The 19,645-nt window shown below is 37.1% G+C and overlaps 1 protein-coding gene across 8 annotated transcripts in view; it reads right to left on the minus strand.

The window, feature by feature from the left end:
• Positions 1–767: 767 nt before the first annotated feature.
• The window catches only part of TUBGCP5 (tubulin gamma complex associated protein 5), a 65,741-nt gene continuing 46,863 nt past the window's right edge, over positions 768–19,645 (minus strand). For 7 of the 8 annotated variants that reach the window (XM_042941291.1, XM_042941290.1, XM_042941294.1 and 4 more), the window contains 13 exons: positions 18,483–18,685; positions 17,124–17,239; positions 14,906–15,174; positions 13,767–13,965; positions 12,924–13,112; positions 11,667–11,849; positions 8,678–8,762; positions 8,454–8,574; positions 7,302–7,480; positions 5,776–5,901; positions 5,122–5,210; positions 3,190–3,290; positions 768–1,226 (listed from right to left, as the gene is read on the minus strand). In XM_042941291.1, coding sequence (XP_042797225.1) covers positions 1,180–1,226; positions 3,190–3,290; positions 5,122–5,210; positions 5,776–5,901; positions 7,302–7,480; positions 8,454–8,574; positions 8,678–8,762; positions 11,667–11,849; positions 12,924–13,112; positions 13,767–13,965; positions 14,906–15,174; positions 17,124–17,239; positions 18,483–18,685 — 1,907 coding nt within the window. In that variant the 3' untranslated portion in view covers positions 768–1,179. The remainder of the gene's footprint in view (positions 1,227–3,189; positions 3,291–5,121; positions 5,211–5,775; positions 5,902–7,301; positions 7,481–8,453; positions 8,575–8,677; positions 8,763–11,666; positions 11,850–12,923; positions 13,113–13,766; positions 13,966–14,905; positions 15,175–17,123; positions 17,240–18,482; positions 18,686–19,645) is intronic. The other variant, XM_042941293.1, reaches the window with a different exon arrangement.

Consider the following 19,645-nt stretch of genomic DNA (forward strand, 5'->3'; position numbering starts at 1 on the left):
CTGTATGTTAGCTAACCTGACAATAAATTATATTAAAAAAAAAAAAAAGTGGTATATATACCACTTATATATATAGTGTTAAGTCGTAAGTACTAGAGACATGCCAAGAAATCTACAAGGAAAATGTGAAACATTTAAATAGGAAGCATAATTTTATTTAAGATATAACTGGCCAGTTCACACGAATTGCTCAGAATTGTCAATGTATGTGTCAACAGTTGGCCCTAAGTGAAGTTGGCTTTTACATTTATTGATATTGATTAAAGCTATTTTCCATTTTGAAACTTCCCAGGCAAATAAAAATACATTTTTCTGACAGCCAAATACAGGACAAACTTGGAAGACAGCATGTAAAACTCTATATGAAACACTTCCAGGGGCGCCTGGGTGGCTCAGTCAGTTAAGCATCCGACTTGGGCTCAGGTCATGATCTCTCCGCCTGTGAGTTCGAGCACCACGTTGGGCTCTGTGCTGACATCTCAGAGCCTGGAGCCTGCTTCAGATTCTGTGTCTCCCTCTCTCTGTCCCTCCCCTGTTCATGCTTTGTCTCTCTCTCTCAAAATAATAAACATTAAAAAAATTAAAAACAGAAACAAAAAAAACTTCTGGGGGCACCTGGGTGGCTCAGTCTGTTGAGCTTGTTGATTTTGGCCCAGGTCATGATCCTAGGGTTGTGAGATCGAGTCCCACACCAGGCTCTGTTCTCTGCCTTTCCCCTGGCTTGCACTCTCTCAAAATGAGTAAATAAACTTTAAAAGATTCTCTCTCCCTTTCCCTTTGCCTCTCCCCCATATACACACATTTTCTTACTTTCAAATCAAAACAAAAAAATACTTCTGTGACTGAGTAAAAGAATAGAAGAATTTAAAATGCTTTTTTTTAATAGCAATAATTGCATTTCAAAATGACATAATTCACATAATTCACCATAAATCTATAGCTTATGGTAGGAAATATAAGTGTAAACAGCCTATGTATACTTTATTGATACAATTTTATACACATAAATTTATATACTATCCAATAATCTCCAAAGAAAATACCTACAAATGTACTTGTTTAGACAGTAGACAACAGTTTTCAAAATAAATCAAAATAGAGATTTCCACTCCTCAGCTGCATATAGTGGAATTATATGTATGAAGATCAAATCTGAGGTATATAATACAATAAAGATATTTAACTTTGTTCCATGCCAGCCATGAGTGACAGTGCTAGAGATTCCACTGTGGAAAGAATAAACATAAGGTTAAAAAAATAGGTTTAAATATTTGAAAATGTCTGAATAAGGCCTCAATGATTTCAGAATTGAAAGTATTTAGACTTTTCTACTTTTAATTAATATATTGATTATTTTAAATGTACAATAAAATGATAATTATTAAATACAAATTGAAAGAGTATGATTTATTTCTATTTCAGATCATTTTAATTTTGAAGACAAAAAGTCTGGGCATTTCACTGAACAAATCACTCTTGTCCGCTATGTCACAGAATTTGGAGTCAGTTCATAACAAACTTGCATAACAATCACCCAATGCAAAAATGGACAAATGCATCAATGTTTCCTCTAACACATTTCTAACAGTATTTTTTAAAATGTTCAGCTACTCTTAATTAGTACATTATAATTGGAATACGTAGAAAAAAGGAAGAGATTAACCTGTGTACTTTTCAAAAAAAAAATAAAAAGGCTGTGTAAAGATGGGAATGCAAACTGGTGCAGCTACTCTGGAAAACGGTATGGAGGTTCCTCAAAACATTAAAAACGGAACTACCCTACAACCCAGCAATTGCACTACTAGGTTTTATCCAAGGGATACAGGTATGCTGTTTCAAAGGGGCACATGCACCCCCATGTTTATAGCAGCACTATCAACAATAGCCAAAGTATGGAAAGAGCCCAAATGTCCACAGACAGATGAATGGATAAAGAAGATGTGGTGTATATATACAATGGAGTATTACCCGACAATCAAAAAGAATGAAATCTTGCCATATGCAACTATGTGGATGGAACTAGAGGTCATTATACTAAGCGAAATTAGAGAAAGACAAATATCATATGACTTCACTCATATGAGGACTTTAAAATACAAAACAGAGGACTATAAGGGAAGCAAAAATAATATAAAAACAGGGAGGGGAACAAAACAAAAGAGACTCATAAATATGGAGAACAATCAGAGAGTCGCTGGAGGGGTTTTAGGAGGGGGGATGGGCTAAAAGGGCAAGAGCCATTAAGGAATCTGCTCCTGAAATCACTGTTGCACTATATGCTAACTAACTTGGATGTAAATTAAAAACCAGACAGATAAGCTATATTGAAGCACTAGGAAAATACTGTTTGATATGTGACAGATTTTGAACATGTTAAAAACTATAACAAAGTTTCACAGAAAACTAAGCAATTGAGTAAAGGCAATTCTGGGGGGGGGGAAATGTATTAGAAAGAAAACAAAGTACGTTATTTGGTTTATCTAGTCCACAGAACAATTTTTCATGGTCAAGATAAATTCTGGCTTCATTTAACTCAAAAATTTTTTATATAACTACATTTAAAAAATATATTTTTTAAATATTTTTAAATATTTTATTTAATAAAAATAAAATGCACTGTTTTATCCACTTGAAAAAAAAGACTGTGCAAAGAGCTTTTAGTTTAGATATTTGTTCTACAAATACAAATATCTAGTTCTCCTTTGTTCTACAGATGAAACAGCTCTCTTCTCCCTGTGACACAATCTCTGTGCTTCACACTGCATTCTGAACTGTCATGCTTGCACTTTCCTGTGTAAGAGGCAGCCATGGGAATTTTTCAAATTGCTAAAAAAATGCCTATCTTTTGAAAGGAATAGTTACAAAGGCTACGTATAATTGTAAAGTATGACTGAGATCTATTTTGCCTTCTGCTTTACTTAATAGTGGTTCTAGAAATCCACTGGTATAACAAATCACATAGTAAAAAGCAGTATCTTTAGTCTCAGTGTTTTACATCTCATATTCACTCACCAACTGTAATTCTGAAAAAACAAGTCAAAGCATGGCACAACTGCTGAGGGACTTTCCAGGTTTGAAATGGTGAAAAGTTGTAATTTTTCATGAGATTAGTACCAAAGCAAGAACATGCAGACTTAGCTACAAGAAAATATAAAAGCAGTAAAAATTATTTTAACATGGTATACTCACGATGGGGAAAGGATCCTCTACAGACAGCTTTGTTTAAAATGGTTACAATAAACATATGGCAGTTTTTAAAATCAGACTCCATTTTCTCTATAGATTCCATCCTAGGAAAGAAAGTAAATTTTAATTTAAGTAAGTGCATAAAGTGTTAATACATAGGCTACAAAATATCTTTGGGATAATTTCAAATGTACTTTCGCTAAATTTCCTAAGTCTAAAGATTATAAAATAGAAAATTTCCTGCCCCACTTCAAAATAAAAGCTTTCCAAATGTTTGAAGGAAAGAGTTATTAACACATAAAACTGTGCTGCTGTGGGGTCGCATTGAATTCTGGAGTTGGGATGACTGGGGGTGTTCCCTTTTCCATTACACATTTCTGTATTTTCACTTTTCACAAGCATATCTTCTTTTTGAAACAAAGAATACATTAAAGATACAAAACCCTGTATTAGAACATACATTAGGAGAGAACGCAGAGGACACTCACATGACCACATCCAGCTTCAGCACAGCCCAGCCCAGCCCTGCCATACTGTGAAGCACATTTGAAACATCACAGCCCTTCAGTCATAAATATTTCAGTGTGTATATAGTAAAGATAAAACAGCCTTTTAAAACAGCCACAATACCATTTTCTTGAAAATACTTAATGATTTTTTAATATCATCAAATAACCAGTCAGCTTTTGACTTTCACATCGCTTTTGCAATTTTTCACTCTTCTGCTTCAAGTCTGAATCAGAATCAATTAATTTCCATAAACTGTAATGGCTGATATGCTTAAGTCCTCCTCACTCCCTGTTTTTGTCTTCATAATTTACTTATTGAAGAAACGGAAACAGTTCAATTTTAGCCAAGCATATGCAGGAGTGTTATTATTTTCTCCTCCATCTCACAGTGATATGGAAAGAAAAATGTTCTTTACACACTTTGAGACACCCATAATAAAACAAATAAGACTTTTATTTTCATCCTTTTTCATAATATTTCAATTATGAATTTTACCTACACTCTTAGTTTCTTCATACAGCCAAAGACTGTAGACACAGCCATAGACTGATACAGCCATAGACTAAGATTTTAAATTAGATCATAAACTCTCCCCTTTTTACTTTTACAAGCTATTATTTCAACAGCCCAGTCAACCAGACTTGTATTTTTATTTCTGAGAAGTAACAGAGGCATCATCATTACATTAATTTTATGAACAAGACAAGGACAAGCTACTGAACTGTACATTCAGGTTAACAGTAGAGGATGGCACTCTACATAGGAAGAGCAAGCTCTGAGCTCCGCAACTGTACTCTGACTTCAGAGCATCTGTCTTTCTATATGACTCTGGACTATAATCTACCGTAACATCCAGAATTTGCTTTAAAATGATTCAGCAAGTATGAACAGGGGTGTGTGGTAAACGCAAAACAGAACTGGTCATTGCTGGTAACTGCTGAAATGGGGTGATGGGCAACCAGGGTTTGTTAAGCAGTTCTCTCTACTTCTGTATATGTTTGAAATTCATAATTAATAAAACCTATACAAGAATACATGAATGCAACCTAAGAATATTTATTTGTTCTAATTTAAATTTTCATATTTTTCTGGTTTTACCGTTCTTAAAAAACTGCACTTTCTTGATGCTGCCTAGTTAAGGTGAACACATTCAATTCTTCCCTTAAATATAAGTGACATATGATATATTGCCAAGATTGAGAAAAAAGGCTCCCAGAATGTATTTTTTAAAAAAAGGCACTTCTTCTTCCTCTCATTAGTGGGGTAGCTCACTGGCTCAGTTGGTAGAGCATGTGACTCTTGATCTCAGGGTCATGAGTTCAAGCCCCATGTTGGGCATAGAGCTTACTTTAAAAAAAAAAAAAAGGCTTCCAGAAAGAAGCCAATTAAAAGGGAAGCTGAAATGGTCACAAGCTACATACTTACTGCCATGCCCCTAGGCCTGCTTGCCAACCATCCGCAAACATGAGAGCCAAATTCAGTACCTTCATGATGGCTTCTTTCACAAAACTGACCTGGAGATCAAAGCCACAGAGAGAACACAGGCTCTGTAACTATGTTTGGATACTGACACCAACACTTTAAAAGACTGCCTTGAATCAAATAAAGAAGGGTACTAGGCTCTGAATAAGTGCACTTGGAATCAGATATGGAATCAGGTCACACATCTAATGCACCTATGATACCGGGAGTATTACCAGCAGAGTCTGACTAACAAAGCAAGTGACCATTTAAGTTCACCAACGAAAGGGAGTAAGTAATTCCAATGGCTATAAATTGACTTAATCCCATATATTCTCACTAAGCTGGATGTACTTCCTGACTAAAACACTATTATTCCACAACTGCAGACACAATTTTCCAATTGAATCCAAGCACAGAGCAGGGTGCAGATGATCACAATACAGTTCTCATTTGTTTCTCTCAGGTATAATTTCTAGTAGTATAGTACACATACTTCACTTGACCTGGTCATTTCTTAACGAATATCCTTAAAATTCCAAAATACAGAGACAATCTCCCTTGACCAGCTTCCTTCCTGCCTCAACTGGCCAAATCTGCAGGTGACATCTCATGTACCTTTTCTCTCAGCAAGCATCGATCATGGATGGTGGACAAATATCTATAGTGAATTTTAATCAACTGATCTAAATCCTTGGCTTCCTCGACTTGATGTTGAAACTCTAGTCCTGTACTGTGAAGAATCTTGGAAGAGAAAGATGAAAAGTTTAATCAGCAGACTTCTTTGAGGACTTGTATGCCAGACACAAAACTTATTACCAAACTCTTCTACTCCTCTCAAATTCTTTCTTCAATAATTACAACTGTAAAACTCACAAAGTGCCTTCTTTAAAGGTTGAAATTCTTATCCTAGAATAATGGTAGATGCCAGTCCTTTAGGAAATCCATTTGCATGGTAAATGAATGCCTTACTTTGGACTAGCAGACTGTTTCTGGTGGGGAGGGACAAATGCACTGATTAAAAAAAAAAAACAACAATAACAACAACAATTATCAGGTAAATTGAATTTATATGTTTCTTTCTTTTTTTTTTAAAGTCCCAATGTTTATATACTGGTCTTTCTTTAAAAGGAGCACAGATGTTCTTCAACTAGAAAACAAGAAACAAATTAAGCAAAAAATTAAACTACCAATTACTCTCAATAATTAAGGGCTTAAGGCTGGCCCTCTGAAGGCCACTAATGCATGGTAAACAGAGAGTACCTCTGCCATATGCATCATGTCTAAAACACAGGCTTCAAAGTTTCATTTCTTTCAAATAAAATGAGTCTCAGAGCTTCTATACCAGAATGACTACAAATTAGTTTTTTAAAGCAACCATTTAAAATCCCAAATGAGGGGGCGCCTGGGTGGCTCAGTCGGTTAAGCGGCCGACTTCGGCTCAGGTCATGATCTCGCGGTCTGTGAGTTTGAGCCCTGCGTCGGGCTCTGTGCTGACAGCTCAGAGCCTGGAGCCTGTTTCAGATTCTGTGTCTCCCTCTATCTGACCCTTCCCCGTTCATGCTCTGTCTCTCTCTGTCGCAAAAATAAATAAACGTTAAAAAAAAAAATTAAAAAAAAAAATCCCAAATGAGTACTGTCTTCCAACAATACTGCCACTATTCAAATAACTGAACACTTCTTCCAGACTTCCTCTAGATCTGGTTTTAAGATGTGTATGAGAGTAGTTTCACTTACTTTGTAATGAGTTGCCTCTTGTTTTTGAGAAAAAAAATAATCTGGCTGCATCTATCTCCTTATATACCACACTAGCCTGACAGATTTTTTGGCTGTTATTAAAATTTGAAGCCATTTTCCAGGGGCAGATCTGTTAACCACTAATAAAGTTTAGAGGGCTATACTACAAGTTCTAAAGGCAATTCCAAAAGAGGAGCTCTGGGTATGCCTCTCCCAAGAGGCTGCTGGACAGGAGGGACAGGAGTCTCAAGATACACATTCTGTGGAATGTTTAAAAAAATATTTCCGCCACTGCCATGTTATTTTATGATCAAATATTTCATATGCGCTATTTTCACACTTACAGTCTACAAGTATTTTGTGGGCTTTTTACCTATAAATATATCACAAGTAATCCAGACACAAACCCTGGTCATGATGTAGTTGTGTAAGCTGTTCACAAAGTGCATGAGCTTCACTCTCAAGAGGAACATACGATGAATCTGTTGTCTTACTGTTTCCTTCTGTGGTCCAAATTGAACAGTTGTGTCTTCTTCACATAAAAGTCCTTCTCTGAACTGTGGTTTTCCAGCAGTACTAGTTAGCTCTGTATAAGATGCAAAATCAGAGTAGGTGGGAAGAACATCTACTCAGGCCCCACCCATACCACTGCACAGGGGTGGGACTTCTGGTGTCATCATCAACCCGCAAAGGGCACTCTACAGGAGTCACATCAGGGACCATGCCTTCAGTGTCTCTGGAAGGTAAAGCAGTGAAAAGTTCCCCCTTATCACCTTGATTATCACGGTCATTTAAATTTATTTTTTTTTTTTTATTTATTTTTTTTTTTTTAATTTTTTTATTTTTGGGACAGAGAGAGACAGAGCATGAACGGGGGAGGGTCAGAGAGAGAGGGAGACACAGAATCGGAAACAGGCTCCAGGCTCCGAGCCATCAGCCCAGAGCCCGACGCGGGGCTCGAACTCACAGACCGCGAGATCGTGACCTGGCTGAAGTCGGACGCTTAACCGACTGCGCCACCCAGGCGCCCCTCGGTCATTTAAATTTAAATGCGGGGCGCCTGGGTGGCTTGTCGGTTAAGCGTCCGACTTCAGCTCAGGTCATGATCTCACGGTCCGTGATTTCGAGCCCCGCGTCGGGCTCTGTGCTGACAGCTCAGAGCCTGGAGCCTGTTTCAGATTCTGTGTCTCCCTCTCTCTCTGACCCTCCCCTGTTCATGCTCTGTCTCTGTCTCAAAAATAAATAAACGTTAAAAAAAATATTAAAAAAATAAATTTAAATGCAAAGTCCCAGTAACTTGTCATTAAAAATTTTTGCATAATTTAAGAATATTTATTCTGGCTAAATTCCTAATCAAGTTGCTATATTTCAGGTTGACTGCAGTACTAATTCCCTGGTATTTCATTCAGGGAAGTTAATTCTGACATCTGTAAAACTGTTACTATAAATACTTGTCATCTGGGCACTTGTATATACATAAAAAATGACCAAAGATCACCTACTTCTTTTTTTCAGGGCTAAAATTAAATTATAATTTATCTGTTGCAAACAAATCTTACCACCAAATAGTAAAACATCCAGACTATATTTTGCCCATTTTATCTGCAATAAGAGAAGGAACACCTGATTATAAATTTTCTGACATTCCAAACTTATAACAATATCCACAGGCCATGGGATCTATGAAAACAAAAACAGAAAATTAGAGTAGAAAGTAACCTATTACTTGTACCTTATAATTTTAATAGAAAACAATGTTCTTACTAAATGTATTAGCACATACCTTGTAGCTCAAGGTTAGACCATCTAAGATATGAACAGGGAGTTTCTTCTTAGTTGTGTCAACATTTTCATAAGATATAGACAGACTAGATAAAGAAATTTCAGTTTTAGTTTGTGAAAATTCTATGCTCACATTAAAAAAAAACTCTAAAAAACCACTAGCATTTTACTATTTATTTTATTTACGTATTTCAAAGAAGACATATTTCATAAAAGGAATGCAAATATTTAAATAAAGTCCTATTTTCTAGCCTATATTCCAGAATAAGAATTTGGTTTTAGAAGAGGGGCAAAGTTTTTAAACAATGGGTTTTGCTATGAAAGAGAAGAGACTCTTAAGTGTAGTAAGTTAATTAGGAAAAAAGATGAAGTTGGGGAAGAAAATATAATGGTAATAGGTTGGGTGCTTAATTGTGATAAAATTCAGGCTAAAATTCAGGCTCAGAAGATGGACCCTCTGCTGAAGATAGTGGGGGGGAGGTTGCTCTCCTTGCCTTGAAGAGTGTGTATGCAAGTGTGTCAACAAGAATGGGTCTGCTTCCAAAGCAAAGGTGTTGCACACTGCTTCATCCATTCTTTCCTAATGATGCTTTGAAAGTAACCCTCAATAGAAATAATCAACAAATATGCAAGGAAATGTCCTTGCACCAGGCACTACATGGGCACTTAAGTGCCCTTACTCATTTAATCCTCAGAGTAGTCCTGTCAGAAGACTAGGAAATGATGTAACTCTCCCACAATTATAGGGGCATCAAGTGATGAAACTGGGATGCAGACCATGGAAGGTTTAAGTGTACCATGGAGGTGGGGAGGCAGCCTTACAACTAGAGATGGAAAACGTAGCATGTGACTTATAAATTAACCAATTCATTCCATGTCACAGGCACTAGTCAGAATTTTTTTAGCCCATAAATTTGTTACATGTGTATCCACTAAGTACTCAGAAGGCACTAACTGAATACGTTATTTGTCATCACCATGCCAAGCAGGTGAAAGAAAGTCAATCCCTCTCCTCAGAGCCCAGAGCAAATCACAAAGCAGACATAGGGTGCTACACCAATCCAGGCCAGGCAGGACTTTGTAGGAAAGCAGACCATTGCCAGGCCATGCAAATGGAAGTGCACATAACTAGAGGAAGCTATGAAGCAGGGAAAGTATAGCTCTTGGGCAAACCAGAAATATTCTGAATCCCTGAAATGTAAAGTGTGGTAGGAGAGAGAACATGATGTGTCTATATGTGTACACATACTAGAAATGAGGCTGAGAAATGAACCAGACAGTAAAAGCTTGCCCTCTCAAGAGAAGCAGCTCCCTAGACAGATCTCCTTTTGTACCAATGACTTTAACTTAAGAAACAGAAATAGAAATTCCTAAAAGTAGAAAGTAAACTAAAACAAATGAACTTGACCCTACATTAAGTTGGTAGCATAATCACATGGAGAATTATTCCAAGTGACCTTGAAATACAGTATTCTGATGGCTTGATAGTAGAGGAAGAGAAAACAATCACAAGCATTAATTTAAACTCTCAGTGGGCTTGTTGCTATTATTGTCACTTTGGAACTGTTACTTAGAGAATAAAACCATTGATTATATCAATGTATTAGTAAGCACTCAAGGGAAGAAATACAAAGGAAAATCAAAGAAGTGAAAAATGAATCTTTAATATAAATTGGAAATATCAATATGAGCTTATGATTTTTTCTTCCTACATATTTTCCAGCTCTGTCAACTAAGCCCAGAAGTACTGACAATCCAATACTGATGAACACTCTGGCACCAGATCAAGGGCTTTTTAAGCCATCAATTAAATGGGACTACTGCTCCTAGCAGGAGGTGCACAAGACAAGCCTGGACATCTAGTCCTGAAAGTAAGAATGCTCTCTGAGATTACTAGGGCTGAATGAAGGGTCTCCCTCTGGGTGAAAATGAGACAGTCTGAGCAACAAAAATAAGTGTAATAGACTGCAACATATTAAATACAACAAGTTCATGAGTTTCTGCTGGTAGTGAAAAACAACTTTCTCTAGCTCCCTCTGGGGATTGCTGGGTACCAATTACTTCTTATGGAAAGAATCCAGCTGTTACACCCTGCTTTTACTAACCACATAACTGATGAAAATTCTGCTTTTATAGAAGAATTAAAGGTAATAAGAGTGACAAAAATAAAAGAAATTAAAAATAAAAATAATCTACTAAGTAGTAGGTTGGGAACTTGGGTGTGGTTGTGAGAGAAAGAATGCTTTGTCTGGCATGTAATGTTAATTATTATGACTATTACTTTTGAAGGACCATTGAGGGAGCTGAGAAAGAGAGCTGAACAGGGACATGGAACAGGAAAAAGGATTGCCAAGCAGCGTACAAGATGAGTCTTTGCTTCACAAAGATTTGATGGCACCAACCCACAGACCTGGGTGAGTTGTTCAGCAGGCATACTGACAGGGAGAAAGGGTTGATTAGCTCCACAGTTGGGGATAAGCTCACCTAACAGTTTGAAAACATGCAACTCTGCCCATTAAGTGGTGGAATCTATTTCCCACCACTGAACCTAGCTGGCCTAGGACATGGTTTGACCAACAGCATGTGGTAGAAGTGAAGGTCTATGAGGCCCGGAGCTCAGGCCTCAGCAGGCCCTGAGAATTTTGCTCTTGTTTCAAAACACTGCCTAAGACTCCTATGTAAGAAGGCCAGTGCATTTGGCTGGAGGGTGAGGCCAGTGGGCAGAGAAATTCCACACCCAGTGGCTAACACTGTCCTATGAGGGAGGACATCAGACCCTGACAGTCTACATGGCACCAGCTCATCATCACTTCTTGCTTAGTAGGTTAAGTCATGTAGCTACCTTTGGCCTCAGTTTTCTAATATGAAAAATAATGTTAAAATTCATAGGGTTAGTGTGAGGAATAAATGATGTATGTAAGAATTCACAAAGGAGTTATTACACATGGATTGTTTTATATTATTTAAAATAAAAAGGTGATATATTTTACCGTGAACTATCTTCAGGATAACGTTGTCCTACTGCTTCCTGAAGCTGAACATTAAGAAAAGACACATTCTGCCAGGTTTCCTTTTCTCTTATTTTATCAAAAATTGATGTGTAGAAGTCATACATGGTATCTCCACCTTCCATTAAGAAAAAATTTCTCATGGCCTGCAAGTACTCAACCAATCTAAATGGAGAGAAAATAAGCTACAGAAAGATCTTACACTCATGAGACAGAATTTTAGATCAGTAGCAGATTTTGTATACTACTAATTTTGAAAGAGTTTTACATTCTACATTTACTAAAAACAGAAATACAACAAACAAAAAAAAAATCCCAAAATACTAACACCTCTTAGAGACTTTTAAAATAATAAAAATAGTATATGTTTGCCTTTAATAGAAAGAAATGTTACTTTTCTATAACACTGTAGAAAGATGGCCAAAGTAAAAAAAGTGTAACCATCTAGGGGCTCCTGTGTGGCTCAGTCAGTTAAGTGTCCAACACTTGGTTTCAGCTCAGGTCATGATCTCATGGTTCATGGGTTCGAGTCCCACATCAGGCTCTGTGCTGACCGTGCAGAGCCCGCTTGGGATTTTCTCTCCCTCTCTCTCTCTGCCCCTCCCCTGCTTACTTGCGCACACGCGCACTCTCTCTCAAAATAAATAAATAAAATAAACTAAAAAAAAAAAGTGTAACAGTCAGTCCAAATCCTGCTATTCATAGTGAATTTCTACTGTTAATATTTGGGATATTTCTTTCTAGTCTTTTTTTTCTATGCATTTGAAAAAATATAGTTCCCACCATATTATATATCCTTTTTAAGATTTAAGAACATTTTACATTATTTAAAACTCTGGAGAAACATAAACTTTATAAACTTCATACATGACAGATTTGCCATAGCTTATATGGATATGCCATTTTTATGGATATGCCATAATTTAAAGAACTGGTCATCTATTACTAAGTAATTTCATGCTCTTCCCTCTGACAGCAAACTTTCAGATGGGCATTTTTGTGCAACAAGCTTTTTCTGTATTTCTTTTGGGGTAGAGTCTCAGAAATAAAGGATTAAATTTCACAACATAATGGTGTGAAACACAGATGGCTAGTTGATTCTCTCAAAATTATTTATTGCATACTCATTTCCTACTTTATTAAAAATTAACTTGAAACATAGGTTTTAAAATAATTTCAATTGTTCTTAAAGTGCAATAAACTACTGACTACTTCCAAAATTAAACTACTCCTTTATACCTGTAGTCTTTTTTCAGAGTTTGCATGAGGTTTCCACAGCACTCGAGATACTGCTTATCAATATGAGGATACAGGCAAGATCTCAGTGTTAACTCAAAAGTCTGGCATGTCACAGATTCTGATGATCTATCCACACATATATCTTCACCAGCAAACTTCTCATGAAAGTCACTCTGTTCCAAATACAACCTTTAGGATAAAAACGTGAGTCTTTTTTTTTTTTTTTTATGAGCTGCTATCAACAGAATTCCCTTAAAAGCAAAACTCCAGAGTCCCATTTTTACCTTTAGTCTTAAAATTACCAACTATTACAGAAAGAAACTCCCCCCGCCCACCCCAAATATCCTTTAAGTGAAACAGTTTTTCAACCACTTCTGCCTTAAGGGTCAAATACTGAGTAGGTCTTTTTAGCCACTGCGTCTCAGGCAGTATATGAGGTGAATAAGGGCCATTAGACAGTAAGGCATGGTGCGCCTAAAACCACCTAAGGGCCAAGATACATTTTAAGTAGAGAGTTTGTGTGTGTGTGTGTGTGTGTGTGTGTGTGTGTGTGTGTGTGTTGTGTGACATGCTTGCACAAGACCTAGACTTTCAGAAGTATCTTCTGTATGAGTAACAGCAACTCCCCATGGATGTAGGACACAAGGTAGTCTATGGACTTTCACAAACAAGGAGGCCAAATTGAACACAGTGCCCTCTTGCATTCCATTCATTAGAAAGGATAAGCTACAAAGGTTTTTATTTTTAAGGCTGGAAAGCCCTAACTAGCAGAAATTAACAGTTACTAAATACTGCACAGATTCTGCCATTTCAATTATCTAAAATCTTGCAGGTATATATCACCTTGCAAAGTTAATTGCCAGCAGGGGATCGTGAACATCATCCAGTTCAAGATGCCTTTCAGCAATGGACTGCATCTTAATTAGGTTCTCTTTGGTAGCCTGCTGCTCAGTGAGGACCTGTGCAGTGGAATCTTCTCCATGTCGAAGACGCGACTGTACAGATTCCAGAAACAGGGTATACAAGCTTTTTCTCTCTGCATCTGAAACAAAGAAATATGTTTGGTGAACTATATTCCTGTAAATAATATTAAGTAGCATTAGGTAGTTTTATCCTAATATAGTCTGGTATTTTTCCTTTGGCCTATGAGAGTTTATCCCTGTTTCTTTACTTCCACAGTACAGTACAACTAAATACTTTTATACCCTGTTAGATAATTGCAAAGTTCATAAACAAAGTATGAGCTAATTTTTTCTGAACAGAGTAACACCCTAAGTAGGGTGCTTAAAAGTTAAGTTACCACCATACTGGACAGCACTATAATACTTATAAGAGTCATAATTTCATCGGGAAAACACTTTTGACAGTGGTCCTGAAAGCTCATTACATTTTATTATTCAGTCAAAAAGGAAATATTCCACAAAATGAAAATATTATTTAAAGTAAATACAACAATTCAAAGTAATGTAACATTAAGGTGATTTAGAAACAATTAAGGCTATATACACCTTTCAAATCTTTTTAGTCAGTTGTTAAAAGTTGAAGTATTTGCTTAAATTGTATCAAAAAAGGCCATAAATTATATCAAGATTTTCTTGAAATCTATGATCAAGTCTAAACTGCTAACCAACAAATTCATATCTGCCAGGGTTTACATTTATGTCCTCAACAGCTAAATGCTGCACTGCATTAAGAAATGCTAGAGATTTATTTTTTAAATGACCAGTTCTAAGGAATCCAGACTAAGGAAAAAGCATGTGGAACTTATCATCACTGCAATCACTGCCTTTGAAACAGTGCTAAAAGTTTTCACCGAGGATAATCTTTTCAATTAGGAGCAGTAACAAGGTGATAATTTCCATGAAAGTAAAAGGCTTTGATAATTTTCAAACTACAAAATAATTACATATTTCAGGATGACAAAAATGAAGACAGAGTAATTGCCCGAATGCTGAGGGATACATGGAAAAGGAACCTGCTACCTCTGGCTGTGTCCTGGCACGTGGTGCTCTTTGCACATTGCAGGTTCTTCAGCAGCTGCATTGACTTGCCAGCCATAATTATCTGCTTAAGGACAGGTTTGAGGAAGGACACCATGGTATGCTGCCTGCTGGAGGGCCCCTGGTCACTGCCAGAACTTGCACTAGCATTATCACTCATTTTTTCTTCATTTTCTGTCTTTTCCGATACGCTGTATAGTGTGTAAGTTGCATACCAAAAGTCTCTGTGATTTACTGGAACATTTTTGTTTCTATAGAGATTCAAAAGAATTTTAAACTTCAACTTTACTTCCTTAAAAACAACAGTGTATCTGTTTTAGCTTAGGCATGTTGTCCAGACATTCCAAAACACAATAATATCAGTTATTAGTAATATGAAGCAATCTTCAGGCAAAATGGGGCAGAGGTTTTATCTGACTTCAGTTTAACAGAAAAGTGGATAAATACTCTGAATGACACAGGTAAAATTTAAGTAAAAAGTTGTGGGAAATAAGCTTAGAAATTTCCTGGGTTTATACCAATGGGTTAACAAGGCATAAAGAATTACAAAGCTATAGGATGCTCACACCTTGGTTTGGGTAAACAAGATTAGGTAAATACGTATAGAGAAGGTGGGGCAGAAGCCCCAATATAGAACATATGAAATAAACAAGATTAGATATTCAGGGTGGAAGCACCCCCCCCCCCCCCCCCCCCCCCCCAGTTTAGTACTATAGCAGAAAGCTGCTTTCACAGGAGGAAAGGAACAAGTTAGGTAAACAGATAAATTGGGCTACAGACTGTTGGGCTGCAGCTGAAGCAGCCCGGAGGGGAGATGATTAACAAAAGAAAGGTGCCTTGTTAACTCTGAGGTTATTTCCCCTACCAGTCTCAACCCCTAGGCTAGCTAAGATAAACAAAGGTGGTGCTTCAAGTCTGCTGTAAACAACCTCCTGCCTGACTGCCCCGGTGTCAGGATTTTGCTTTGTATTAACCCACACCCCTAACCCCAAATATCTTCAAGACTCCCTTTCCCTCACGTCTACAAGTTAATGTTCACAGATTCAGTCTCTCTTTGTGCATGTCCATCGCCATGTTTGTAAGCCTTCTGATCTTAATAAAAACGGGGCAAGGACCCTTATTTGGGGCTCCTGTCTTCCAGGATATTAGCCATCTCTTGCTTTTCATCCTGTGTCCTGCTCTTTTGCTGGCCAAAAGAGAACTTCAGATTTAGAGTCTATGACAAAAAGTTTCTTGAATTAGAATTAAACAAAATATGATTACTTTGATTCTCTTTAGAAGTAGAATAAAAGTTTACCGATTTTGCCGTTTCCTATAAAAGTAATCTCCACACTTCTACATTTTTTTCGACCCGTACAGATTCTTAACTGAAATGCTTTTAACAATCAAATGATGGTCACTCACCACCCTCTAATAACAGCCAGAATCCCATTTTCACAAAAATTATCATGTAAGATCGATGAAAAACGATATAATAACAGACATGAGATTCAGTTAAAGGAGGCTAGCTAATTTACATCTGCAGTGTATAAGCAGGGTTACCTTTTCAGAGTTGTAAGGACTTAACAGTCTCCTTTCTGATGAGTTAAATGGATAGCTATCCATAAAAACCACACATCTAAACAGAGTGCATAACTTAAAAGTGAGTTAAGAGAGTTCTACATTTGCAGTTTGTATGATTCTGCTCAGAAAAATCAATTAACTGAAGGGGAAATCATAAGTGAATTATGATTTTCCTTAATTGTTTTCTTAAATATTTTATTAAGAAGGTTAAAAAAGCCAGCTAATTTGGAAAAATAAATGTACTCGAGGCATATTCTGTAATATTTTCAAATCTTTTATCCTACTGATTAATTTATAACAGCAATTAGTTGAAGCCACTTATTATCACCTAAATTCCCTCTTTAGGAAGCAATATGCCTTTTACTATACCAGCCAACCATAAACACACTATCATTTAAAAAGCAGAATTTGCTAAGGAAAGCTGTGAACTGACATAAAACTTGGGAGACATATTTTTGGCTGATTCCTGACATCTTCTATAAAAATTCAATACAACTTGTTTATGGTAAAAACATAGTCTGTCACTGCACTGGTCTCCCTCAGTATCACCTGAACTACAAAAGTGCATTATTTTCCTGTGAGAGAAAAAAGGTATGAGCAGCACCCCAGGTCTCCCGAGCTGTGCATAGGACCCAACCTCTGGATGATGAACTCCCTAGCGCAGTCACATAGGTGCCCATGCACGATCCACTCGTCCACAATCTGCAGGTAGGGTCTTACTGTTTCCACCCAGAGAGAGAACAGCAGGGAGACCTGAGGACAGAGTGTGCACAATCAACTCTCAGAACCCCCTTGTCTCTGGATAAAATGAAGTTTAAACATTTCTGAAACACCTTTTCAAAAGTAATTGTTTTTTGACAAAAAGAAATTAAAAATCCAAAACATACTCTATAAAATCCTTATGAAAACTCACCTAAATATGAGATGACCATATTGTCTGTAGTCCATACCAGGACTCTCTTGAGAGTGAAAATTAAAGAGGAACAACAGTTCTAAATAGGATAGTCCAAACTGAGGCACGCTTATCCTATCTAAAGCACACTATTAGCAAAATGTCCATTTGGAATGAGGAAATGATTTCATTCTACTATAGTTCCAAATAGTAAAAAAAAACTGCATAGCTGAAAGAAATCAACCTGTTTTATACTGAACTGAAGTATCAAAATGGTGAGAAAAGTTACATCACCAAACTAGGAAATATACCTAGTGCATGTGTATCCAAACATCCAAACAAAATGTGTATCTGACCAAACAAACCTGCAGTACAAACCTGTGTACAATTCAGTAGTGTTAAGTATATTCATATTGTTGTGAAAACAGATCTCTGGCATGCTGCAAAATTGGAACTCTGTACCTATTAAATATCTTCTCTTTTCTCCTCTCCCCAGTCCCTGGCAGCCACCATTCTACTTTCTGTTTCTATGAATTTGACTACTCTAGATACCTCATATAATAGATTTGTATTTCTATTCAAGGAAGAGTTGCTTGCAAATATCTATAATAAGTCAGCTAGGCATTTTTCACATCTTGCTTTTATGCTTTGCTTTGTTCTTGCTTCATCCTTCTGGTGACCTTGGCGATTAAAGGTAAGAAGCCAGTTTCCTGTAGCCTTGAATTTAGAAGCCAATTTTAAAACTCTGAAAAAACCAAAACCAAAACCAAAACCAAAACAAAAGGATGCCTGGGTGGCTCAGTCAGTTGAGTATCCAACTCTTGATTTCAGCTCCAGTCATGATCTCAGGGTCATGGGATTGAGGCCAGTGTCAGGCTTGTGCTGAGCAAGGAGCCTGCTTAAGATTGATTCTCTCTCCCTCCCTCTGCCACTCTCCCCCACTCACACACTCTCTCTTTAAAAACAAAAACACCCTCTGAACAGCTGTCTGACACAAGATTTAAGTACTATTTTTACAAAGAACTATATGACAGTCTATCCACCACTCCTTTGGCTGAACAGAATGGAGTCATACAACTTAGAAAGGACAAAAGTCTTACATACAGTTTGCTCAGAGGCTTCTCCAACAATGTCATATTCAAGAATGGCCTTGTACAGTGTGTTGAGCAGATGAGATGCCCGAACAACATTTCGAGTGTCAGGTGGAACTTCTGCTACTCCAGTACTAAATACTTTGTGGAGAACTTTGAGCTGAGCCAGTCGAGGTGACAACTTGTCCACCACTATTGCAAGAGTTATTGTAGTGTCTGCAAAATTATCAAGGAATCAAACTCACTAGCAAGGAAGAATATCTGCATTCAGAATGTGATATAAAAGCTAAGTCATAGAAAGATATGGCAAACTGGAGGGTGGTGGGTTTTAATCTCATTTCGTAAGGAGCTAATTTCCCTAAAGAAAAAACAACTCTGAAGAAAAATAATGTATAAAGTAACTGAATTTCAGGGAAAAGGAAATAAAAGTGATTCTTAAACTCGACTTCAATTCTTACACTGGGCAAATAAACAGATAACAGTTGACTACTGTTTTAGTGAGGGGATGGTTATTACAAAGGGGAGCAAGAGCCAGTTTTTTCATGGGATTGGCAGAGCTCCGTATCCTGAAGATGGAAGTGGATATACAAATATATACATGTGACAAAGTGTCACAAAACTATACACAAAGATATTACTCCTCTCCCCACAAAATATCAAGTACCTGCAAAACTGGTAAAACTCATGTCAGGTCTGCAGAGCAATTACATGTATTGTGCCAATGTCAATTTCCTAGTTTTGATAACATACTATATGCAAGGGTGGAAGTTATAGGGGAAGTTGGATGATGAGAATACAGGTCTTCTGGGTACTATTTTTTGTAGTAGTTGAAAATAAAAGTGGTGGAGGGGAGCTGACCCTGGTTACCATTTTGTAGCTGTCATACTGGTGATCAAAAGGTTTGACAGCACACTGTTGGTAAGAGTGTAAGGAAACAGGTATTCATATACATTGCTGGCAACTGTTCTCTGTGGAAAACCATGTGGTGATGTGTATCAAAATCACACATGCTATCACATACTCTTTAACTTTAGCAATTCCATGAACAATTTATGCTATAACTTGCAGCTCGTGTGTACAATTACATGTTAGTGGTTATCACTACAGCAATGTTGGCAATAGCAAAAGATCAGAAATAGCCTAAATGTTCATCAAAAGGGGATTGGTTGGGTGGTT

This window comes from Panthera leo, chromosome B3, assembly GCF_018350215.1.
Source record: "Panthera leo isolate Ple1 chromosome B3, P.leo_Ple1_pat1.1, whole genome shotgun sequence".
Classification (NCBI taxonomy): Eukaryota; Metazoa; Chordata; class Mammalia; order Carnivora; family Felidae; genus Panthera; species Panthera leo.